Source organism: Diorhabda sublineata, chromosome 6, assembly GCF_026230105.1.
Source record: "Diorhabda sublineata isolate icDioSubl1.1 chromosome 6, icDioSubl1.1, whole genome shotgun sequence".
NCBI lineage: Eukaryota > Metazoa > Arthropoda > Insecta > Coleoptera > Chrysomelidae > Diorhabda > Diorhabda sublineata.
The window spans coordinates 15,303,384-15,330,588 of NC_079479.1; the positions used below are offsets into that span (position 1 = coordinate 15,303,384).

Sequence of the window (27,205 nt, forward strand, 5' to 3'; positions counted from 1 at the left end):
AAATTATTTATAATATTATTTAGTAAGCATTATGTGAATGAAAAATTATTTGTCGTTAATGAGACCCATCGATAAAACGGATACATTTAAAAAAATTGGGACCAACGGCTTTAGTTTCACAAAAATCCAGTGTAATCAGTAGAGGATCTTGTTTTTCAAAGTTAAATAAGTATGAGCATTGAGATATGGAGGACTTGTATTGAATAAACAACAATAATTTGATGATTACGTATTGCGGTTTTCGGATTCAAACTGTTGTTTATTACATACTTAGGCCCCCAATAGCTGAGTACCCATAATTACTTTGAATTTTATTCGGCATATAGCATTTTCTCTGAGTTTGTTATGGAAAACTATCACTGATGCAGCTGTTAAGCAGAAAAGTTTCCTCGAAGGAACTTACCAAATAAAAATACATAGAGCTATTGAACGACGTTGTGAAGAAACTGGGAATGTGAGGCCTAAAAAAATGAATTCTGGTACGCCAAGAACAAGAACCATCAATAAAGGAAATATGATATCAAGTTTAGTTGATCAAAATCCAACAGTTAGCGGGAGGAATGTGGCAAAATGTATTATTTTTACGGTCTAGGCCACTTTTATGCCACAAGGTATCTTCATCTCCCATAATTCACACTACTGGTGTGATAAGAATCTACATATTAAAAGAGTATCACTTATTAACACTCATTTAAAGTTAATGTTTGGAAAGCAGCTTTAGGTAACAAATTAATAGGTTATCACATTCTACATGGAAATTTAAATGATGCTTGTACCTGGATTTTTTGAGCAATTACTTATTCGAGATAGTTAAGATTTAACGGTAAACTAATTTTTATATCCGATGGAACTACACCGCACTTTGTTCGATGGTGTCGTAATTGGTTGAGTAACCATTTTCCGAATCGATGGATTGGTAGAGGTGCAGATTTATTGGCCTCCTCTGTCATGTGATTTTAATATCTTGGATTACACAGTTTGGTCGTATCTTAAAGAAAAAGTTTATGGTACAAAAGTAAGTTCACCTCAAGAATTAATAGACAGAATTCATCGTTACTTCAATGACCTCATAGCTGACTCCCAACCGTTTAGAAGATTCGTTGGAAAAAAGGAGAGACTTGTGTTTCGTGAAAATTGAGGACATTTTGAACACCTACTCTAATTAAATTCTATTTTATGTTCATATCAAATCAAAATATTTCGAAAACGGTACAAAGTATCGATATTTATCAGGAGTATCTCTTTGGTGTCAAATTAAATGATGTGTAAGTTCACTCGAAATTTTGCTTAATAAATCTAATATTGAGAATGTTATGATGTTCAATATTACTTGGTACGAACCGTATAACTAGCGCCCTCTATGATAGTCAGACATAAAAACAAATTTTTTGGATGTATCAGCTTCCAAAACATATTCGTATAAAATTTCAAAATAATGTTGCCAGTAGTTGCGTGAAAAAAATGTGTATAATTGTATTTCTTCAACGCACTGGCGTTACGAAATTTTTTTGATGAGTAAACCCCAAATATTTTTCGGTTTTCTTTATAGCTTAAAGACGGGATCACCTTTTTTTGAAACACTCTGTAGGTAAGAATTAAGAATTGGATCACTTATTTATATCGTATACATCAATCAAAAGCAATGAAAAAACTGACGCACCTAGTATATCGAGAGAACGGGCGCCACATCTTTGGCGCCGTAACGTGGAACATTGACCCTTTATTCTATTTATTTCTCCTGATCATAATAAAAATTAATTGTAAGAATCAAAAAGATTTTCAATAATTTATCAGTGGTAAGAAAAAACACAAATAATATGTACAAAATGTAATTATTATAAGGCATTAATTTAATAATTTCAGTAATGCTAATATGAGAACTTGAGGTAGAAAGGATATAAAAGAATAACTTTAACATTTTTTAGGGTTTTGGTTACTGCTCCTTTTGAGCTGATCCTCTTAATGAAGAGTATTATTTTGAGGGCCAGCAGCCGCAAAGTTTAGTACGGACTATAACAATGAAAAAAGTTTATAGGAAAAATAATTCGAAGTTGATTTCTCTCAATGCCAAAACCTCGATTTTCAAATTTACCATCTAGAGAAAGAATCATTTGAAAGTTTCATGACCAGTTATAAAACATAATTATTATTTCTTTTCTAGCTTTTCTAGTATCAGAGATCATTAAAATAGAGATAAATATTGAATAAATAATATTGAATTTTAACAATTTCAAAAGATATAAATGCAGAGTATTAATCTGAGACATTTTGAAAGACTATATTATAAGATTTTCTACCGAGTGCAAATATATGTAAAGTGGAAATAATTGGAATCATAATGAATAACATCTAACCAAAAAAATGACAATTAACCTCAAAAATTCAAATAGATTTATTCGCGAAAATTACGAAGTCGGCGAAATCGGTTAATTTTCTTTCAAAATTCAGTAGAGGTGAACAACAAAGCCAGAATACCAATAAATTTTCTAGTTCTAAGAACAATAGATAAGAAAGTGTTATTTGAAATTTTTGTCTAAATAGTAAAATAATATACCCGTTTATTTTCTGATAAAAAAACAACCATACATCCATAAGATGCATTTCGAAAACAATAAAAACATAATAAAAATTGTATTCCCATAAATGTTCTATTCTAATGGCCAATAAAACCTTTTTGGAAGTTTCGTATCTTTATGCTCTATATAAGTCTCTTCCTTCCATACTTGAACAAATACATTTCCAATATTTAACTACATCATTCAGATTAATTTTTATCTCATGAGGCTGGGAAATTAAACCTGACTTCTGTAGATCATGATATATCTGCCCTTGTACAGTAAAAGTTGGTGAAAATCCGGGTTTTCTTATCTCTTTATCAACTCCAAAGGATATCATTTGAAAGCAAGAATTATACTTTTTTATTTTGATTAAAAATTACTGTAAGACTGTTCACCAAGTAATGGAAATGAAACTTTACCACTGGAACAGCACATTCCAACAGTTTCATCTTTCCATTCCAGAGCATCGCAATTATGACATTTTTTATTTATTGAACCAATGACAATCAAAGTATGATTATGATATTCAATTGAGTACCCAGTACCATTGAATACCGATCAATCTTTACACATGAAATTTCTACTGCGCGTAGTCTCCATTATGAATTCTTCTCACATGCGATTGTTGTGGCATTTCTATCGCTCTTCTAGCTGTCTGCAGCGTAGCTTGTCTTTATGAACGAGGTCGTGACTGAATAGGAGTTTCAGCTACTCTTAAAACACTTTGTCGCTCTGCTCGCTGTTGTCTTCTCAGCTCTGTATGAACCGACTTTTGCTGCACCGGCCCGCAACGAATTTTTGGATAGAGCAGACTTCCGCTTTCGAAGCATAGAAAGTAAGAATTAAAACCAAAGAATAAGATCTAAAACAAAGAATAGCATCTAATACATAAAATACATAAAATATTTGACAATTTTACTGAAATAGTTATTTTCCTAACAAGTGCGGAAAGTGATACTTTCCCGCACGCGACTGCAGTTGTCCCAACGACGCGGAGCGGAGTTCGGGCAAGCAGTCAAGTGCGGGAAAGTATTACTTTCCGCATGAGTTAGGAACATTATTTTTTCTACGACCGTATATACAAAAAAGTATACCAACCCATTTTTTAAAAACTATTTTATTCCAACCAACATAACAATATAAAAAACTGTAACTATAAACTATTAATTATTATAAATATTAATATTGAAAGCACAATTTGTTGTATTCTGTAGACTAGTAAGAATTGCCGGTCCAGTGGAATAATTTGGTTTCAACTGGAAGGTAGATGACGTCGATGAGGATTGCATCGGTTGCAGGTCTCATAAAGATGACGATGGCGGTGACGGCAACAGTTTTAAGTCATTTGGCAGGTAACAGCTCGGAATTAGTTTCATTTGCAGCTTTCAAAATGGCCTCGGGAAGTTCTTCTTCGGATGAATCCATTAATATTATTGTATCGGATTCAGTTTAATGTGGTTTAATTCAGAAGAAGATTTTACTTATTCGGTCACTTCCAAGACGTTTTGAACAACTTTCACGTTTTAGTAACAATTACATGGTTAAATAAAAAATATCTGTATTATTTTATATTTTTAAAAAATTAAAAATGCTACAAAAAGCTAGAAAAGGTTTAAATTTTATTTGATGGACTATTTCGTGAATATTTATTTACCTGTAGTAACAATAATTATAAACTCAGAAGTAAAAAACTATCTAATAAGGTCAAAATTTGCATAATTTTACTTTCCCGCACTATTGCGGGAAAGTGACACTTTCAAAACTAAAATGCGTGCGGGAAAGTGGGTTAAAACGCACGGTCGTAGAAAAAAATATTTTCTTTGATTGTTCTCTTATTTAAAAAAATAAAAATTATCAGGTTACTAAGGTAACATTGTAAACAACGGCAGATATACTAAATTTTTAGAAATACAATAGTTATTTGTATGTCCTTGTACTGAAAGTGATACTTTGTCGGACGAGTCTGAAAATTGCGAGACGAGCAAAGCGAGCCGAGCAACAAACGAGTAGTATTTCAGCCGCGGCGTACACAACATTTTTCAGACGACGCATAAGATCCAAAACTTTTTCAATTACACTGAGGAATGAAAATAAATAATAGAGAATTATAAACATTTTATTTATTGAACAATATAATGTACTTAATGATAATTGCAATGTCAATATTAATTTATTAATTATTTGCAAAAAGTAATGTTGACTATACCTCCAGGACAATTATTAATATTTATTGGATTGGATGCACATGGAATATCTTTATCTCTATTAGATGTTGATGGAATTACTGTAGATGTGTTTGTGATTTCGATACAATTTGTAGATGTAGAAAAATAAGCGAGCACTACATTTTCTGTTGGAACTTTTACCTTTTTCTGGTGACACTACTTCATAAAGAGCTCGTACTGTTTTTCGTACCTTGCACGAGATTTATCTGGCAACGAATTAAGAACGGCCGCATTGCTGTCTTCTGTGAGATCGGAATTCGAGTAACTCTTCATCGCTGATGTTTTCTTTTTCATTATCATTCATTGTTATTCATTAATTTCGACAAAACTTCGAATAAAACAAATAATTTCTGAAAATTAAAATTTTAAGGTTATGCAAAATTATCGAAGTGAAACTGTCAACATTGAAGTGGCTAGAGTCATATTTAAGGAAGTTAAACTTGTCTACTCCAGGGCGTTCCAAAAGTGTTTTGCAGTACGTCACTTTCACTAAATGGAACACTCAAAAAACAACTTTCGGTATGTAAATGAATACATAACGAACAAATTTCAGATGATGTCGTTTAAAAAAATATTTTCCGAAAAAATTGTCTGATAATTGATAATTTCGACTGGCGTAAAAAATACGAGGTAAAAAGTACTGATGCAATCGATACCGTGAAGTGCCATTTCCCAGACTCAAATTAGTACTATAAAGTCGACTTTACAGTGCAGTATGAAAAAAAATTGATTACTCTCGATATATAGCTTGTTATGTGGAGCGTGCTTGCCTCATTCATTTTTTTTTCAAGCGTTCTGAAACTTATTAGTTTTCTAAAGAACTTCGTATCAAAGAGTCGATTATATTTGAAGAATTCACGGCATAAGTTTTCTAGTAGTATTAGTATTGAATCAATATTAATTAGTTTAAATTTTCTTGAATTCTCTATATTTCTAGTCAACTTCTTTGTTGGATTCTGCTCAACATAATGTTGAATGAATTGGCGCTGATCATCTCTGCTCTTATATATATATATATATATATATATATATATATATATATATATATATATATATATATATATATATATATATATATATATATATCTTCAAAACAGTTGTCATTTTAAATTGAGCATCGAGCAGGACACGTATTATTATTGATTCACGCAGGCATGCAAGTTTTTTATTCAAACGTGTAGTATTTTGAATACAGAATGTTGTTTAATTTGGTTAAATCGCTATAAATAACATAATACTCTACTCGCTTGATATGTGATTTATTTAAATTACCTGCTTCTTTCTTATTCATCATTAGAATTCAATAAACCATTTTATGGATTTGTCAAACTCAGAATTCTATCTACAAATTCTTTTCGAATTGAACTTAAGCTTGTTGTTACTTTAATACAGCTATTGCCAGATTGTAGAGATATTTGAACGCTAAAAATGTGGAATTTGTTATATTATAGAGACTGAAAAAAGATTTGAATGACTTATATTTTCAAATATATGACTTTCTCGTTGTTCCAGCAAACTTTTGAGTTTTATCGGTAGCGTGGAAAAAAACTTTAATATACTTTCCATTTAAAACTTCAATAACTTTTTCCTTATAAAAGCTTCAATTGCTTCAAATTCAGTTATTACTGGATTCACCCAATTTTCTAACTTCAGCTAAACATACTACGTACCTATAATAGAATTCTCTTCCATGTTGATGAAAAACTTCAATTAATAAAAAACATAGGCTGCACCCTGCAATTTAATGTCCAAACTATTGCTGAGTTATATTTTCTATATCTAGTTACTTATTTGTTTTAATTTGTAACTTATAAAATTTTCTACTAATACCCTATTTTAAGAATACGACGCCCGTTCTGGCCAAGTATCTATTGCATTAATTTTGACTGTTAGAATACGTTTTTTTAAACGAAATGATTTGATACAAGAAAGTAAATTTATATTTGCTGCATGGCGTTCAAACTAGTGTCACTTGTTGGCGAAGAAGTGATTCCACCGTAGAAACGTTTATCCGACAACTGGACGTCAAGCACTGTTGACCTTTTAGAAAGAAAATATTTACAAAATATTTCCTTATCAGTTGAGTTCAACCCTAGGAGCAACGCTACAGGACTGTTTACTAAATTCCTAGACTTTGAGACAATAGTTATTGCAATGACTTTTCTGCAAATATTCAAAGTAACTTCACCGTTATCAAACGAAAAACCCTGACTTTGCTCAAGCCTTACTATTGCTAACTAATAGAGGCAGCAATAGAACATCTGTTGACAAAGAAAACATTAGAGAAGAAATAATAAGACTGAAAGATGTGAAAGTTCCGAAAACATTCAGAGATTTGAAAATATGAATCATGGACGAATAATAAAAGATGGAACTAGCGTCATAACAGACAATATGCGGACAACGATGAAGCTAACTTAGGGACAGTTTTTTTATGTTGTCCCGCACAAATCGAACATAGGCGTAGCATGCGAAATGTAAAAAATTAAATTTAAAAAAATAATTCAAACACATGAATGCAATGTAGTTAGTTTTAAAGAAAATGAAATATTTCAAAATGTATGTATCAAGGTAGTTTTAAAAATAATATCCTAGATTAAATGTAGACGTAAATTATCAATGCTAACCAGAAGTGTATAAAACCAACAAAATGTATTTTTTCATGGCAGATGAATGATATTGGATGTCTGACAATGGTTTAATTTAAAATTAAAAGTAACAAATATTTGTAGGCCACTGTAATATGAAATAACTATGAACAAAATTGAAATACAAAGTTAAAAAGCAAACGTTTCTGGTCTTTGAAGAGTTTTGTTTAGGTGTTAACGAATTCGTGGAATTTTTTCTATTTTTTTATTCGTTTCGTGATTAATTCGCACATTAAAGTACTTTTTTAAGATAAGCTTAATTAATTGAATTCCGTGATTTTCTATGGGATCTTCATCATATAGATGATCATTAAATGAAAATGAAGAATATCAAACATGCATTTGAAGTGATAGTAGATTATAACATTCATTTTCTTCAATATACAGAACTGTACAAAATTTACTAATATTTAGTAACGATTTCATTAACACAGGTTACCTGTGAACGAGTTTTTGCAAGGTTAAAGTTAATAACGTTCAAATTGAGAGCAACAATCACAATTTAGAAGCATTTCATTGTCCTGATCCACACGAAGACTTACATATTGATTGGTTATTGATAAACTGTTAGTCCAGTCATCTTAGGCCAAATTAGATAAATATCTTGGTAAATCGACATACTGTTTTCGAGATAGAGGGCGTGGAACGCGCGGCCAGAGAAGTATCTGAGGTCAACTGATAGTCGTGATCAAATTAAAGGAAAACATCTGTTTAAATTGATGGGCAAAATAAATCAAAAACCATGGTTTTGTCAAGTAAATTTGGATAGTGCCAGAATAACCATGATGTGTAGAATAAGATTGGGTCTTTGTGACACTCAAAAGCATCGACTCGCCACGGTGCATGTGCGGGGAAGTATTAGAATGCAGCAGCATTAGAAGTGACATTAGAAATAGATTTTATTTTAGTATGCTTAATTGCTTGTTTGGTGGCAGCTCTTCTTTAAGCTTGAAATGCATACTTATTAATCCAACTGCTAAAAATGCTTCCCTAATATTTGCTTTTTTAAAGAAAACAAACTGTGAAATTTTACAATTTCAGATAGCTGGAAGGAGTGATGACTATGAGATAGACATGATAATATTCACAACTCTGGACAGTTAAATCAAATTGCAAGAACCTTAACTTAGCCTGGGTGGATGATCTAAGGATTGAGCCCATCACCACACAGAAGAAGAAGTCTCGATCAAAAACTCGTAATATTAAGGTTATAATTTATTGCTAAATGTATCATATAACTTTTAGATTGAATTCATATCTTCTTGGTTACTTATCTATTTTTGATTAAGTTACAATTTATTAAATAATGTGTCATTTTGTAGATTTATTATTATCAAAATTAATAAAAATCTCGAAAAAAAATTCTAATTTCAATTCTTTTCTTCTTTTTCTTCTTCTTCATCATCGTCCCTCTGCTGCAGAAGTTCCTTTTCATTACCGTCTTCAACGACGTTTGTCTCCAAGTCATTCATGATTTCTAGGTCAAAGGTTCTATTATCATTAATGTAGTACAGCATTGAGACAAGCTTGTCCAATACACTGGTCGCGAGCTAAAGAGCACTGAAACCCGCTTCCCTGCATCCACATCTTGAGCCACAGCTACTGTTGCAGTTACAGAATTACCATCTGGTGCAGATGGTAAAATAGTCATGATAGGTTCCAGGAATTTGTTCCGCATTGTCCAACCCTATTCCTGGTGTTCTAGATCATGCTCTAAGCAAGTTTGATTTGATAATAAACGTGATTGAGCTGCTCCACTTGTTGATGGAAAATTTAATATATATAACTGTATAGGTTTATTCGACTTTGTTGACTTAATGCATATAATAGGGGTCCGATTCCCGGGTATAATTGTTAAAGTTTGAAAGAATTTAAGAGTTTACGGATTCTAAATAAGATGTTATTAATTATTTTCTACTTCGAATACTATTATTATTGTTATTGAATTGATAAATTTTTGAATTATCATAAAGAAAGATTGAATTAAATCTAAAAGATAATGAAAAATGAGACTTATACATTTAGCAATAAATTATAACCTTATTATTACGAGTTCTGGATCAGGACTACCAATTGATCTCAGATAATTCTCTGACCGCGCGCTCTATGCTACTCTATCTCGAAAACATTTCAAGATATAAAAAAATATTAAATATAAAAGTAGAGAATAGAATACACTACAATATTGATAAAAAATACCATTAACATCAACCCCATAGAAAACGAGATATTTGCAAAAAAAGTAAAAACAAATCGATTTTTGTGAAATTTGTCCCCTGACTTTAAAACTTGCGACCATCCAATTATATGTGAATTTTGAGGATAGTTTTAGGATTCCAAGATACAAATTTTTCCATGGTAATATACTGAGTTTGTCGATTTTCCGAAGTCAACACCCTATAATGATTGGACTTTGTGTGAATCAAGTTTGGAAATGAGAAGACTTCAGATTGGCTATATGCGGAGATTAAGTAGTTAAATTGAGGTTTTATGATTGTGGCCTCGTTTTATAATGGTCTTATTTAGGATTTTCATAAATTTTTCAACAAAATTCTTAAGTTTCTTATAATTATTTCAACAGTGCCAACAGTTTTTCTTTTATGTTCATTAAATTGAGTTATAAATTAGTTGAAAATGTGTTTTATATGTAAAATGTTTAGAATGAGTTGTCGGAAATATATTAATTAGCTTTTAAAATTCTTTAAAAATTGTAGTTAAGAAGTACAGACACTATTTTTACACACCTACAACACTCAAATTCTCATATATTTTGGATGTTTATTGGAGATCTTTGTGAGTTTTGAACATAAATAAACAGTAAAATGTCATCGTCTATAGTAACTTGACATCCCGTACTCTTCCTATGGTAAAAGGGGAATCTATTATGCATAAGTAAGAGGGACTCAAAAACTGGAAATGAACAGCAAGCAATAAACCTAACGTTTATCTCTTTCTAAGCGAAGCGAACGGCACCCTCTACAACCATTTGGATCGGTTTTCAAAAATTCTTTTCAGATTTTTTAATGTCTCCAATAACCTCCAATATACGCATCTCAACAAAATAATTTCTTACATATTGAGTGATCCGTAGTAAGGACTACAGAAACAATTACTTAAAATTTCTTCTCAAAACAAGTTTTTCTAGCGAAGGTAGATCAGAAATACGCTAATAGTCATCATTTTAATAATCTATTATAATTACTAATGAACATACTGGTGGTATTCAAGTTTCCTTTCTACTCTATTTTGTAAATAACTATTAAATTTTATATAATTTCTTGCATAAAACATTTTGTCTCTGTATTTATATATATTTTAAAATCATATACGTAATTACCAATACAATTAATTGATATGCTACGTTTCTAATGTGAATGAGAGTGATGTCTTCATTTCATATAAATTATTGAATTGGAAGGAACAAACTATCACTTAGTTACACTAATATTTTGTTTTAGTTACATGAATCCAGAAACGTTCCGAAGCTTGACACGAGTGAATTATCTAAGCTTAGCAGATAATGATTTAGAAGAAGTACCTGAAAAACTATGGACTGAAATGCCTAACATAAAAACTTTAGATTTGGGAAGGACCAAAATAAAAACCCTTCTCGAAAGCAGTTTTGCCGTAAGTTTTTCTATATTATCTATTATCGGAGGTTAAATGAAAAATATTCAAATCTTCACAAATAATTTCATTCATTGTTAAGAATTCGCCAGGCTGAATCTGGCTGAATCAGCTGAAATCTTCAATTGCTTATGAGTTCTCATGTCACTTTGAAATATACACAAAGAATGAGCTCCTAATGATAAAGTTGTTTTTGACGAACCTGTTAATATTAAATTGGAAAAACCAATTAACTTTATCACTTGATTTGGATAAGCCTCAACCATTTTTGTCCAAAACTGTAACTCAGCAAAGGTACGTTTTAGTTTTTGTTTACAAAACTAAGACCAATTAATAGTATTTGTATACGAGGATGTATTGATATCTAGTTAGCCTAGTTCCATGCATAAACAAAATATTGCGTTACCATAGCAACGAACAATAACTTATTAGAAGTGTCAGTGTAAAGTTTGACACCAAAAAAGTAGACCAGAGTTACGCAATAAATTAAAAGAAAAAAACGATGTCCACCGAAATTATGAAAATCGAAAAATTGGAGTATCTATCCATGATCAATGTCTTTCGTATGCGACTGTGAAAAATTGGACTGCAAGCTTCAAAAGAGGTAAATTTTCCATTGAAGATGATGACCGATCGGGAAGGCCAGTTTCTGTGTCAGTCCCCGAAAATATCATGACATGATTTTATCAGACCGTCGAATTGGGCTAAAACGGATATCTGAAGCACTGAATATTTCATACGAACCCGTTCATCATATACTTCACGTCAATTTGAATATTATTTGCAGTATTAGAAACATTGCTGCAAAATGGATCCCCAAATGTTTGATTGTTAACCAAAAGCGTGCAAGTGCAGAAGCATCGCATTCGATCTGTGCTCGATTTGAGAACGTTGTAGACTTCTTAAGCCAAACTGTTACTATGGATGAGATTTGGGTACATTTCTAAGATCCAGAAACAAATCAACAATCGATGGAATGGCGATACTCTGGTTCTCCAAGACCTAAGAAGTTTCGTGTCCAAAAAACTGCTGAAAAAGTTCTTGCTTCAGTTTTTTGGAATTTGCATGGAGTAAGCATGATTGATTTATTGGATAAGGGTAGAACAATAACTGGAGATTACTATTTGACATTACTAACCAGTTTACGGGAAAAAATGAGAGAAAAGACGCGGAAAGTTATCCAAAGGTGTTTTGTTTTTGCAGGACAACGCCACTGCACACAAATCTCATGTTGCCAAGCAAAAAATTCGTGATTTAGGGTTTGAATTACTAGAAAACCCCTCTCATTCACCATTTGGCTCCGTCCGACTATCATCTCTTTCCTCGACTGAAAAGAAGTTTAAGAGTTCGTAAATGTTCTTCCAACGAGGAGGTAATAAAAGCTGTGAAGGTCTGGTTTGCAGAGCAAGAAGAAACATTTTTTTGAAAGGTCTGGAGACGTTACAGGTTCGCTGTAATAAATTTATCTAATTAAGAAGAGAATATGTTGATAAATAAAATATTTTGACATTGAAATTTTGTTTGGTTCTATAGTAGGCTAATAATTTTTCAATATATCCTCGTATAACTTGATAACACAGTATCTTTTTGGATAGATTATATGAAAACTCTTCATTGTATTCCTCATCAATCGAAACATTCCATTGAAAAAAGATAAAGAAACTTTAGATATGTACGCACACATCAAAATCCAGTCGATCTATTACCCAGAGGTGTATCATCAGAAACTCTCATTAGAGAAGCTATTTGGAAAGGGGGCTCTAAATGCTCATCAGAGAAGAAACACGGCCCTGAAGCTTTGTAGCAATGGATATACTTGAGGTACGAAGCTCACCGGAGTTAAATTTCAAAATACCTTATCAAACAAATTCTACTTTTAAACTTAAGAGCCACGATAGTTGCTGATAGAACAAAGATTCATTTTTTCTTGAATTATGAAAGACATGAATTGAAAAAGGAATGCTGGATAGAGCAAGACCAGAATCTATAAAACCTATTCTCACATATGCCTCAGAAACTAGAGCCAAGACATCAACAACAAAAAGAATAATGAGAACCACAGAGAAAAAAATACTGCGAACCATCAAGGGGTGACTCCCTCAGAGACCAAATGAGGAGTGATGACATAAGAGAAGAATTGGGCGTACAGGATGTGTTGAGATGGGTCAGGGCAAGAAAAAGATTCTGGAGGTATCACGTAGATAGATTGCCAGACGACAGATGAGAAGAGTGGGCTAAAACTCAGAGATCGAACACACGTCAGCTTCTCAGGAAGATCCAGGAAAAGGGCCAAACTTACAGGATTGAACAGGACCTGGTCCTATTGAAAGAGGAAGAAGAAGAAGTAAAATGAAATATAAAATTATCAAAATATGATTATTAGTGTATTTACATGATATCTACACATGACTGCTGATAACGTGTGAATTGTGGTCATATGGGAACTACCCTGTCAGCACTTATAACGATATTCTTTTATAGACATGTCATTGTCTTTTTATGATTTATACATAACGATCAATATACTAGGAAAATAGAAAAACAACGTATTATAGCATTATGTTTACGCTTTAAATTCTCAGATACAAATGCAATCATTATTGCTGAAATGCGAAATTGAACTAATCAAATAATAAAAACATACAATTCTAACCGATGTCCAATAAAATCATTGAACTAATTATTCAACGAGAGCATACCTGTATAAGGGTTCATAGCGTCATACAATTAACTCCAATTAATCCTCATTCAAATTATCAGCTAGTAGAAAATGGAAAATAGACACGCCACATTATACGTCAATGCATATATAGTGCAGTCAGTGAATTTTCTCACCTCCGAATTTTTGGAAACAGAACCGATTTACTTGAAATTATTTTTAAAAAATAACACTAGAATTCAATAGAGAATCAAATTCTGAATGAAAAAAACCACATTCGTATTTTGCGAATAACTCAAAAACTATGCATTTTATTAAAAAAAGTGTAATAAACAAAATCATAGCTTATGAAAATACAAAGAAAATCATTTTTCATAAAATGTACAACGTCTAATACAAAGCAATATATGATTAGAGAAAAGAGACTTATTTTGGGAAGAATACTCGAATCGATGGATTCAGCTTCAAATAAAGGAAAGGAGGTTGATTTGACGTGCATAATGCTCCTAAAGTTTTTTGTAATATTTAAAAATACCTTTAAAATGAGTACTTATAAAAATGAATTGGACCAAAATTGAGGAAGTTATAGTCCATATTAAATTGGTGGCTCATATTTTTTGAAGTAAAATGTGCAGTTTCAGTTGTACCATTTCCACCAGAATTCCAAAATTAAACGTTGACCTTTTACAATTAGATTTATATTAGTGTTTGTTCAAACGATTCTAAAGTTAGACCGGTTTAGAATACATATTTTTTGAAAAATGTACGGTAAAAATTGAAAACGTTTTTTTAATTTTTCAAAAAACATAATTCATATTCAATTCATATTCAATCATATGCAATTTCATAATTGTATAACTCTGAAACTATGAAAGATACATAAAAAATTATGAAGAACAAGAATGAAAATAAAAATAAAGAAATAACAAGCACCGTTTAAGCATTCTAATCTTTTGGAAAGCATTTCAGTGATGGTTTTTAGGGGTTGAAAGAATAATATTCTTTTATTACTTCAAAAATCGCTTTTATTCTAAATGATTTCACGATTTAATTATATCAAATCTTCAAAAAGTAATTGTTTGTCATTATTTTTTGCAAAGGGGTTGTTTGTAAGGGTTACATAAGGGGTTTAAACATTAAATATACAATAAAATACGTTTGAGAACATGAAACACTATTTAATATTTGTGCTTGAATAAAATTTTTACCAGTAAAATGATTAAAACTTAATTTTTCAAATTTTTTTCACCTAGGGGTAGTTTTCACTCCTAAAAAACATAAAGCGTCCATCGGACTTATGTCATTTTTTATATTGAGCCTAAACTCGGACATCTGATTTTCAACTTCACTGACTATACTAATAATGTGCTAAAGTTAACTCCGTTCCTCATATTTACATTATGACTAATCTACCCAAATAAAGTGTAATAATTAGTCTACTATTCATAAATATAGAATGCAGTAGATTTATTTCATAGAGGAAAAGAAATTTCGCAGCAAACCAAGTTGAAAATTCACATAACAATATTTATCTGCTTAGTAATCTTCTTCTTCAAGTACCATACACTTTGCAGCGTCTAGGTGTTCTCTTGTCCAAAACTTTCGTCATGCACACCTCTTCTGCTCCTTCCGTCGATCTTTTCCGTCAGTATGAGCTTGAGAGTTGAATATCTGGGTCCTCACAGGATGTGTCCCAAAAAGATACTTTTCGTTGTTTAATTAGCGCGATCAGTTCTCTTTCCACGCCCGCTCTCCTCAGTACTTATTCATTCGTCATGTGCTCGGTTCATGGGATCCGTAGAAGTCTGCGCAACAGCTACATTTCCATTGCTTCTATTCTGTTAAAGGTCCTCACTTTCAGGGAACACGTCTCCACACCATACAAAAGGATTGGCCAAATATATCATTTTATCACCCTCAATCTAAAGCTTAGGGGAACTTCTCGGCGGATTGGGAACTTAACTTTGTAAAAGCTGTTTTTGCAGTTGCTATCTGAGTTTTAACTTCCTCGTCGTAACCCCATTTTTTATTTAACATACATCCAAAGTATTTAAATTTATTGACTCTCTCTATGTTATTTCCATTGACAAGTAATTGATCTTCGACGTGTTGTAGTCTGCTTATGACCAATAGTTTGTTTTTATGCACGTTTATTGTGAGTCCGTATTTGGTTCCAATTTCGTTGATAAAATTGACTACCTCTTGTAGGTCTTCTACGTTGTCGGCTTATATAGCAGTATCGTCGACATACCTAATATGGGAGTTCCATTTACTTTAATGTCTTTTTGATGGTCTTTTAATGCCAGCTGAAAAATTCGTTCTACGTATATGTTAAACAGCATGAGTGAGAGTATGAATCTCTGACGGACTCCCCTAAGTATCTGAAGGTGTTCTGTAGTTAGAGAGCCGCTAGTTCGTAGTTCCGCTGTTTGATCTGCATACAGCTTTTGTATGATCCTGTTGTCTTTACTATCAATATCAACATCCTTTAGAATATCAAACAGTAATAAATACAATTTATGATGAAATTATTACTGAACCCACAGACCATCTTTTAATGCACCATATTATCCAGCTCCTCTCACTAGCAACGCAAAGTCAAGAAATTGTATTTATGAAATGCCAAAACTAGGTGCTAATTGGGTGCCAAGTTCAAAAATTAGGTGCTCAGTAATTTTCATAGCAAAGGAATACTCAAAGTTGCGGAGCTAGGAAAACGTGATGTTACCAACGCAATGAAAATAATTACAATACATGTCAGTAATGTCGAATAGTAATCTCCAGTTATTGTTCTACCCTTATCCAAAAAATCAATCATGACTTGATCGAAGAAATGTACCCAAGTCTCATCCATAGTAACAATTCGGTTTAAGAAGTCTACATCGTTTTCAAATCGAGCACAGATCGAACGCGATGCTTCTACCCTTGCACGCTTTTGGTCAACATTCAAACATTTGAGGATCCATTTTGCAGCAACTTTTCTTATGTAAAAATTGACGTGAACTTTATGATGAACGCGTTCGTATGAAATATTCAGATATCCGTTTTAGCCCAATTCGACGGTCTGATAAAATCATGTCATGAACTACATCGATCGGTCATCAATGAAAAATTTACTTCTTTCTTCGTGAATTTGCTTACCTCGTAACCATTTTAAATACAGGTACTTGATGATGGCTCGATACTCCAATTTTTCGATTTTCACAATTACGGTGGACATTTTTTTTTCTTTTAATTTATTGCGTAACTCTGGTTTCACAACTATTTTGATGACCTTATCAGTCTAAATTAAAAAACTTGAATTGGGCGTTAACTTTTAAAATAATATACTAAAATATATAAATATAATAAAATAATAAAAATAATATTCCAATTTTGATGATTTTAATAAAGTATAGTTTAAAATATATGTCGACTCCCACGAGTTAGTTGTCGTGAAAATTTCAGTCAGCTGTCACAACGGAGAAGTGATGGTACCCAGTCAAGAGATAAATAATATTTATTTCCCAAAAATACAAAATTGCGAAAACATATGGTAAAACTGATATAATAAAACACAGTGAAAAACGTATTGAAATTATAATAAAAGACCGACCGCAAAACATAAATAACACTAGTGGTTTTAATGGAAAAGGAGAAAAGCTTCTATCAAATTATTCGACGACATCAAAATCAAGAATTTTATCATCCAAAAATATGCAAATCTAATAAAAGATGCAAAATATAAACAAATATGGTTAGGTTACTTCAAGGATTTACTAACTGAAACAAGTACAGAAGAGGAAAAAACAGGAGTAGAACGATCAAAGACATCATAAATAAAATGAGAAATCGAAAAGCACTAGTAAAGATGAAACAAGCATAGAGCTTATAAAGTATGGAGAAACCAAATTTCATGGAAGAATATACCAACTAATTAGCACGATATGGTTTGAGGAAAAGATTACAAAAGAATGAGAAATCAGATAAATCGAAACTATACACAAGAAAAATGATCAACACCAAAGCAGTAACTAAAGGGTGTTAAACACATAATAAAACAAATAAGGGAAAAATCACACGAGCACCAAATAGATATAAAGATGCCCTTCTTTGATTTTCAACAGGCCTTTAACTCAATCATAATAAACCACCTACTAACAGCACTGAAAGAACAAGTTGTAGACGCAAAACTGCCAACATTAATCGAAATGACTATGAGCGAAACAAGGATCAGCATATTAAAACATCTCAATAAATACTAACAGAAATGTTAATTCATAAAAAGAAGTTTCCATGAAAAAATTATTTCGACCTGTTGCGGTCTTTTACAAAATATTACTTGACATTGACAACTTGCTAAATTATATTGATTAATAGATCACCTGGAACATGAATATCAATGCAACCACAAAAATCCAATTGATAGAAAGAAAGAAAAAAAGTGAAAGGTAATCAATATAATTTAGCAAGTTGTCAGTGTCAAGTAATAGTATGATAAAGATCGCAACAGGTTGAAATGTCAAACTTGCCTTAAAAATCAAATTTTGGTTAATTTAATTAATATTTTCTTGATAATGCCCATAATTTCTTTTGTTTCGGCACATCTACAACTTTACAGGAATAGGAATCAAATGCAAAAAACCCGAGCTCGCTACATGCTTCCTGTGATGAGATAAATGGACAGACGGACGCTTGTAACAGCGCATTTTTTTGTAAAATACGCGCTAAAATTCTTCTAATGCATGTCATGAATATACATAGTCTTAGTTACATCCACTATCCTCCAGCTTCTGCGATCTTCTATTTTCCACTGCTGAACTAGATAAGGTTGCAACAACGCCATCCTTCAATTTTCTCTGAGTTCACCTACTGAGGTTCTGCCACCTGTTTTCTCAAAAAATTTATACCTTTTTCTCACGGTTGTTGTTTCGTCTTTTTGGAGTCCAAATATTATTCTAAGAACCTTTTGTTTGAATACTAGAAGCTTTCCACTGCTGAACTTAAATCCTAGATAAGTTTGCAGCAATGCCACCCTTCAACCTTTCCCTGAGTTGTCCTATTGAGGTACTGCCACCTGTTTTCTAAAAAAATTAATGAATTTGTAGTCTTTTGACCTTTATACATGACTTGCTAATCTCATCAAATTAGATTTGATATACCCATATTTTCCAAATCCAAATATTATTTTAAGAACCTTTTTTGATTTTTTCCGTTGGTTAAGGATACAGGTTTAGCAGCCATAAGTAACTACCGGGTGAAAAATAAAATTCTCGGCATTTTAGATCTTCGTAATGATTTAGGAGAAAATAACGATTTATTATAGATTGTGCTTCAAATGAAGTGAAATTTGAAGTTCTATTCCTCCATTTATTTTTGCTTCAAATAAACAAGTTCTGAAAAATATATGAGTCGTTTCTTTATACCATTGTAACTAAAATTGATGTTAAAATATTTGATATTTTTTATAATTAGACAATTCAGAGACTCAAGTAATGAATGTTTTCATTGGAATAAATTAGATGAATGAGATTGTTTTCTCTATTAACAAATAAAATTTTGTTGCAAATCTTTCATATATAATATTCATCTATATTTCAGGGATTAAAACACATAGAGTGTTTAGTTCTTCCTGGAAACCAGATAGCCGAGATGCACCCAAAATCTATACCATCCCAAATTCAAAGATTACATTTGGGGAGAAATCACATCAATAATTTAAATAACACATTAAGGAATTTATCGGAATTGAGATGGTTGTTCATAAATTCCAACCAACTGGTAGATATAGACGGTCAATTACCTCGGTATGCACCAAATCTAATTTTAATCCACGCTTCTCATAATCAACTAGACAAGTTACCACAACAACTGAGGAATTATCAATATCTCGAGTCAATTTTTCTTCATAACAATAGATTGACTTCTTTGGATGGAGCACTGGCTAAAAGTTCGCATCTTCAACGAGCAGTTTTGGAACATAATCATATCAACACGGTAAGAACTAGATTTTATTATTTATTATGACTTTGTACTAGCCTAGAAATGATTTCACACAATCTCTCTTTTTGACCTTATCTTGATATGATTGTTGGGGGGTCACATTTTCACGTTGCAGAATGTCATTGTGTAATTTACCACGTTGAGTGCCATAATGGCAGGAAAAAACGGGTCTTAGTGATCACATAAAACTTATCAACGACGCCAAAAAGCGAATGTTATGAAGTAGCTAACTTAATCACAAAATTTTAAAGAATAAATGGAGAAAACTGAGTTTTTGGTGACAGGCTGGTTGCAGATGGCTCTCGAGGTACATTTTTTTCTCTAACAGTCCGTATTAATACAATCTGACATAATAGTTCAGAAGTAGGGATACAACGAATCATCTGAGCTAAATAAAAGATATCAAATTTGCAAATGTAATGGTAGATAAGGAGAAAGATGTATGAAATACTTTTAAAGAAGCTGCATATTTCTTAAAAATTATAAAGACACAAACAATATTAGAATCGTTGAAAATATACTGAGAAAATTCAGGATTCTTGATTGAACTATGAAAATTCACTTTATGATTCCTATTTGCGCAATTTTCTGGAAAATATTATTAACGCAAGTTCTGTCACAAAGCAGGGTTAAAGATCAAGATATCCAAAAGGTGAAAAACGAATGAAGGAGTTTTCTTCAACAAAGAATACTTTATTTCAAAAAGCTTCAGGAATAAATGAATATTTTATTTTGTGTATTCATGTTTTGTATATTTTTGTATTATTTCTTTAAAACGAGGATTGCTACTTAAGTTTTAAGATATGGTGTGAATATATCAAATCTGACATTGCCATCATAAAGATTGGCATTTTCAATGGTAAACGTACTCAGAACGGGTACTATTTGAATTGTTCACAGATACTCGAAACATTCATTCATAAGTCAAAAAATGAAATTAAATCGCGAACATTTTCGTGCGATGATTTTCTATGACTTTCTGTGTGGATTAAACCAACAGCAGTGTGCCGATTAAGTCGCTATACTGTATTGTTTCTATTTGTCTCAAAATTTAAGTACCAGCTAGAACTAGTTTTTATTTTGAGATTTGACAGTTTCGAACATTAACTTTATGTGACACAAAAACTAAAAACAGATTTGAAATAGCTAGAGTGTCAAAAACAGACAGACCTGTAATTACGAGGATATATTGATATCTAGTTAGCCTAGATCAGTTCCATGCATAAACAAAATATTGCGTTACCATAGCAGCGAGCAATAAATTATTAGAAGTGTCAGTGTAAAGATTGACGTCAAAAAAGTAAACCAGAGTTACACAATACATTAAAAGAAAAAAGATGTCCACCGAAATTGTGAAAATCGAAAAATTGGAGTATTTAAAATGGTTAAGAGGTAAGCAAATTCACGAAGATATGCTTAAAACCCTTGGTGATCAATGTCCTTCGTGAAAAATTGGACTACAAACTTCAAAAGATGTAAATTTTCCATTGAAGATGATGACCGATCGGGAAGGCCAGTTTCTGTGCCAGTGCCCGAAAATATCGATGTTCACGACATGATTTTTTCTTTCAGACCGTCTAATTGGGCTTAAACGGATATCTAAAGCACTAAATATTTCATACGAACGTGTTCATCATATAGTTCACGTCAATTTGGACATGAGAAAAATTGCTGCAAAATGGATCCCCAAATGTTTGAATGTTGACCAAAAGCGTGCAAGAGTAGAAGCATCGCATTCAATCTGTGCTCGATTTAAAAACGATGTAGACTTCTTAAACCGAATTGTTACTATGGTTGAGACTGGGGTACATTTCTACGATCCAGAAACAAAGCAACAATAGATGGAATGGCGACACTCTGGTTCTCCAAGACCTAAGAAGTTTTGTGTCCCAAAATCTGCTGGAAAAGTTGTTGCTTCAGTCTTTTGGGATTGCCATGAAGTAATCATGATTGATTGGATTGGATAAAGGTAGAATAATAACTGGAGATTACTATTCGACATTACTGACCACTCTACTGGAACAAATTAAAGAGAAAAGACGCGGAAAGCTATCCAAAGGTGTGGTATTCCACTACTAACGAATTAAAAAAAATACACAAAATTTTATGAAACATGTGCGTCTTCAGCTATTGTATTGACCAACCACTTGATTATTGGAAATGTTGAAGGAGGAAACATCAACTCATTTCCTTCATAAATGATATCCCTTGTAGAATTCGTTACCCATTTCAAAGATTTTCGATCTTTCATTGCTATATCACTTTTGTATGTGTAGCTTGAACTCAAAAGGGTTATCAGTAATTAATTTAATAAATGATGAAAACAGCGGGGTAAGTGAAGAAATGTATGTGCTTATCATATATTATTTATGTAACCTTCCAGATTAATGAGATCTTAATCTCTTAATTAAGCTACATTTATAGTCTACGATGATGAAGTACATCAATTATTCCTAAGATATCTATATTCCTATTCTATTCAATTGTTTGGTACTAATAGAATGAATCAGTTTCTCTCCTTATTTTTAAAAAAATTACAGAATTCTACTCTAAAGCTTAGTTCTCAGTTCTCGCACATTCTACAAACGATAAATATGCAGCTGTAACTGTTCTTGTTGACCTTCTGGAGATTCTAGTTTGCAATGCCTCTCTACCAAAAATGGGAATTTCATATTTGCCTTGAAATAAGTTAATATACAACCTATCAAGCATATTATTATTGATCGAAGCATTTTACCCTTCAAAAACGCCAAAAAATTTAACGATCGATAATAATATGCACCGGAAAACCTTCGAGTACGATATAGAAACAAAAGTAAATTCAGACATGCGGCAGCAGCTAAATACTTTTATGGCTCTCTCGACCGCTCGATAGGGAGGAACTTAACGTTCCAGAAGCTTTGATTGGCTAAAGCTTATTGTTAATTTGCGATTAATCTATGCGTTATAGACATGTGATTGTTTGGTGATTTTTGATCGATTTTTTTCGCTAAATGCAGTGATATAACTCGATATGCGAACGTTTTGAACATCCTGTATATAGGAATAGAGTCAATAAATATTTTATAGGTTAAGTTTCTTACTTCATTACATAATCACGTTAAAAATTAAGAGCATAATAAACTTAATTACTATAAAATTTGAATCTTACTCACATTAAAATAATTCCGGGAAACAAAGATTATTTACATCTCGCAGGATCGTCAGAACGACCAACACTTTCAAACCATTTTTGTTTTATATTCGAATTTCTTGGCATCATAAAAAAAACTTTATCAGGTGTTTTATTCGTGGTATTTTTACATCCTGGCACAAAACACGATTTATATACCATTTTTCAGATTAATCAAAGTTTAATAATAACGCTTATTCAAGAGTAAGTGAGAGAATAACTGTCGTATTTACTTTGTATCATATGTTCAGTGTTTATTTTATACCTACATACAAAATTTGGAATTTTCAATATTATTGATCAAATAATTAAATAAAATTATAATAAAAGTTGTATATGAACCATCCAAAACTATTTTTTTCTCAAGCCATTCAAGTACCCTATTCCAATTGGATTTGCACCTTTACGTGCCACATATGGCGTACTCACAGTTTTGTTAATAGAAGCAGTTCAGTTCAGTTGTATTAGGCAGCGGCGGCCTCAAAGACTACACAAGTGTGTGCTTTCGTAACAAAAATAATTTTCTTATGAAAAGAACTTGAAATACTTTAATTCCATGCAAATGTCGGGAATTCATTATTAGTTTGTCAAAAATAGAATTACTTCATTTCTATTGAAATAAATAAAAGATCTGAATATAAGCAGCTTGTACGTCTGAATTATACTTGAACTTATTATTTTTGACAGTTTTGATGGCAGATATTTTTCACCCTCGGCGTCCTGTGAAATTTTTGCAATATTTTTCTAATCAATTTTCAGAACTCTCAGGGTTTATAGAAAGTTTCTTATTAAAAATATTACCAAAATACTTTTGTCAACATTTTCCAATTAACAATAAACTGGAAGACTTACTTGTGACGCCAACTTTTATATTAAACATACATCTTTTTTTACATACTTTTGTAATTTTCAGGCATCAATCCAATATTATCGAATTTTTCCAATTTCTGAGCGTAACTTATAATTGTAAGATACTTGAAACAGTATTTATTAAATTGCTTTGATAATGATATGGGAAGACGAACAAATTGAGTTGCAGGATGCGAGACCTCGGAATATAAAAGTTTGTATAAAATTAGAAGCCATCAATATAGTAAACGCCGTGATATCATATTGCACCCCTTCTCTCGTTATCTAAAATTATAGAAAGATTGGTCAAAAAGAGGCTTTTATCATTTCTGTTTGAATATAAAATACTACCCATCAATTTGGGTCTTTAAGTAACAAATGTCTACTTTCTAAACTCCAGTGCAACAACTTTTTGTGATTTTTCTAAGGCTTTAGATTGTGTTAATAATAATAGTTTAATTAACAAATTGCAGTACAACGGTTTCAGGGGAACACCTTTCGGATGGTTCGACTCATACCTTATAAACAGAAGTCAGCTTGTAAGGTTGATACAACAATGTCTTTTTGCAAGCCAATAGAATGTGGAGTGCCCCAAGGCTCAGTACTAGGCCCTATTTTGTTTCTTCTGTTTATAAACGGCATCGACTATCTAGACATTAGGGGTAAAATACGTCTATTTGCAGACGATACTAGTTTCTTTTGAAACAACCCTGATCTCACGTCACTTCATATGACCAGTAACCTAATTACCCTTAAATCAGGGTGCGATTCTAATCTTCTCTGTCTCAACGTTTCCGAACTCAAAGCTTTATCATATAAAAATACATTGCAGCCTTTTTTATTTTTATTAACTACCATTGGTGTCGTTGGTTCTGTAAAATTCTTAAGGCTTGTGGACAATTCCTTGAAATGGGATTTACATATTGCCGCCTCATTTAAAGAATTAAGTTCTTCCTGTTTTGCGCTGAGATCAGTTTCCAAAGAACTGAACTTATCCACCTCCTTAACAGTTCATTATGCCCCTATTAAGTCGCATCCCTGATATGCCCTTCCCTTCTGGGGTACGAGTGGTGCGGCTCAATTTGAGCGAATCTTCAAACTACAAAAAAGAGTTGGTAGAGATTTAGGTTTAGTTAGGACTCATTGCAGGAACTTCATCAAAATATTAAAAATTCTGACACTTCCTTCCTTATTCATTTTTGAATCCGTTTTGCGTAATTCGTAAGCTTCTATAATTCTCCAATTTCAGAAAGGTCGTTGCACGGCTTAGGAACGCGGAGCACAATCTTTAACTACCTACTCCACGTTCAGACTTAGTCAAGGGCTAAATATTTTACAATTAAAAAAAATGCACAATCACTTGCCAATTGAAATCAAATCGATATCATCTTTTCCAGCATTTCGCGATAATTTGAGGGCCCTCTACTCTGTAAACGACTTCTATACTAATAATAATATTTAATTCGGGGCATGCTGCATACTGGTTTAATTTTGCTAGGGACTTATATACTCTAGTTTATTTCGTAAAGGTATAGAGTAATAAAACCTCTTTAGGTATGCAAAGGGACCACAGAGTGACCCAACGAATATTTAAGCCACTTTCATAGTTTAGCATTGATTTCATTGTAAAATTCTTTCTTTTTATCAAGTTCGAGTAGTACCACCCGGGTTCGTGTCAATATTGTTATCCATTCACAAACACTGAAAATAGTGCCGATAGGAGAAAAAGGAAAGAATATTATTTTAGGCATTAGGTACATAGTATTAAGTACACTTATTTTTTATTGAACATTACACAAAAAATACATAATACAGAAATTAAATTATAAAAAATCATAATATTCTTCGTCATCTGAGGAACTGTCATCTCCTCTTAACAAGTCGACGGTCCAATCGATCAAATAGTCAATATCCCACATTTTCTCCTCTTCTTTAATGACATGCTGGACTGCTTTTCTCCAGTTCTCTGGTGTCACCTCCTTAATGGCTTAATCAGACAGTAGCTTAACGTCTTTCATTTTGAATGTCGTGTTGTGTCTTGCTACAAATCCTTTCACTTGTGCCCCTATAAGTTCTATAAGATTTAGTTCGCAATGAAATGGTGGTGTGCGCAGCACAGTTACACTATGTTTTTCTGCTATATCTTCCACGGCGTATTTCATAAAACGATGTTTGTATAATTTTGCTATAGCTAATAGTTTTTTTTTTGAAATAATCTTCAAAATTAATACTTTTGGTGGTTAACCAGTCAATAATTTCTTGTTTTCTCCAAGATGAAGTTGGAGTCTTCTCTATATGTCGAGAATGATAACTTGCGTTATCCATAACTACTACTGAATCAGCCGGAAGATATTTTATCATTTCACCAAAATAGTCTTCAAAAACATCCGATTCCATGTTCTCGTGGTAATCTCCCATATGGCACGACTGAAAGGTTAGCAAACCTTCTTTTAAAAATCCCTCTTCGCTCCCAATATGGACTTAAGGAATAACCTTAATTAACTTTATGGAATAAGGTCTAAAAATTACGGCGCCTGGTTAAGCCGAATCTGAAATAGGGTTGGAATTAGGCACTAATCGAAGGTTAAACGGTACCTGTTAAACGCAAAACGTAACTATATAATCTACTACACAATATTTCAACACCTTCACCAATGACCGACACCGAAATTGAGCCGAACTGGACGGAATTTCCCATTTTATTGCTCTATACCTTTCTGAAATAGACTATAATTATTACCTATTACTATTACCTATAATTTTGTTACTCATTGTGGTTTTCTTCTGTATATTAAAATTTTATTGTATTTGTATCTTTATTTAATTATTTTTATGTTTGTTTTTTAACAATATTATGATCCTTAAAACAAAAATATCTAGTCTCATTTTCTCCTTTTCTGTTGGAAGCTAACTAAAGAAGACTTCGCCGAGACATCAATGCTGGAATCATTATTACTGGGCCATAATGAACTTTCAACTTTGAATAATTCTCTACTGAAGTTGACCAAACTGAACTTCCTCAACTTAACATTCAATAAGTTACAAGAATTTTCTTTACAAGAAATTGTTAATCTTAAAGATCTGAGGAGTATAGATTTGTCGTACAATTCAATTACGACTTTAATAGGACCTCCTGCTGTAAGTATTCGATTTTAAAATAGTTGATAATGATTTTTTCATACCTTCAGAAAGTTTGAAGGCATAATAATTTCATTGAAATATTTAGACCTACACCAACAATTTGAACACTTTAGTCCAAAAACTAGCAATGGTAAGATCGCACAACTCAACTCAAAACGTATTTTACAATCAATACAGAGTGAAATCGTTATTGCGCCCGTTCATTATTTATTTTCATTAACTCTTCTTATACATGACTGAGTTTATTATCGTCACCTTAGTACTCTTAATATCTGGAAAAGGATGTGGGTCAACTGATGTCATATCATAACTTATCATAGTTATGTAAGGCGTGCAAGTTGTGT

The 27,205-nt window shown here is 32.1% G+C and overlaps 1 protein-coding gene across 2 annotated transcripts in view; it reads left to right on the forward strand.

Moving 5' to 3' along the window:
- Positions 1–27,205, forward strand: part of LOC130445728 (insulin-like growth factor-binding protein complex acid labile subunit) — a 123,543-nt gene that overhangs the window by 68,532 nt on the left and 27,806 nt on the right. For both annotated transcript variants that reach the window (XR_008910080.1, XM_056781562.1), the window contains exons 2-4: positions 10,890–11,058; positions 19,298–19,693; positions 26,628–26,858. Coding sequence is in view for 1 of the 2 variants with exons in the window: in XM_056781562.1 (XP_056637540.1) it covers positions 10,890–11,058; positions 19,298–19,693; positions 26,628–26,858 (796 nt within the window). In the remaining variant the exon portion in view is untranslated. The remainder of the gene's footprint in view (positions 1–10,889; positions 11,059–19,297; positions 19,694–26,627; positions 26,859–27,205) is intronic.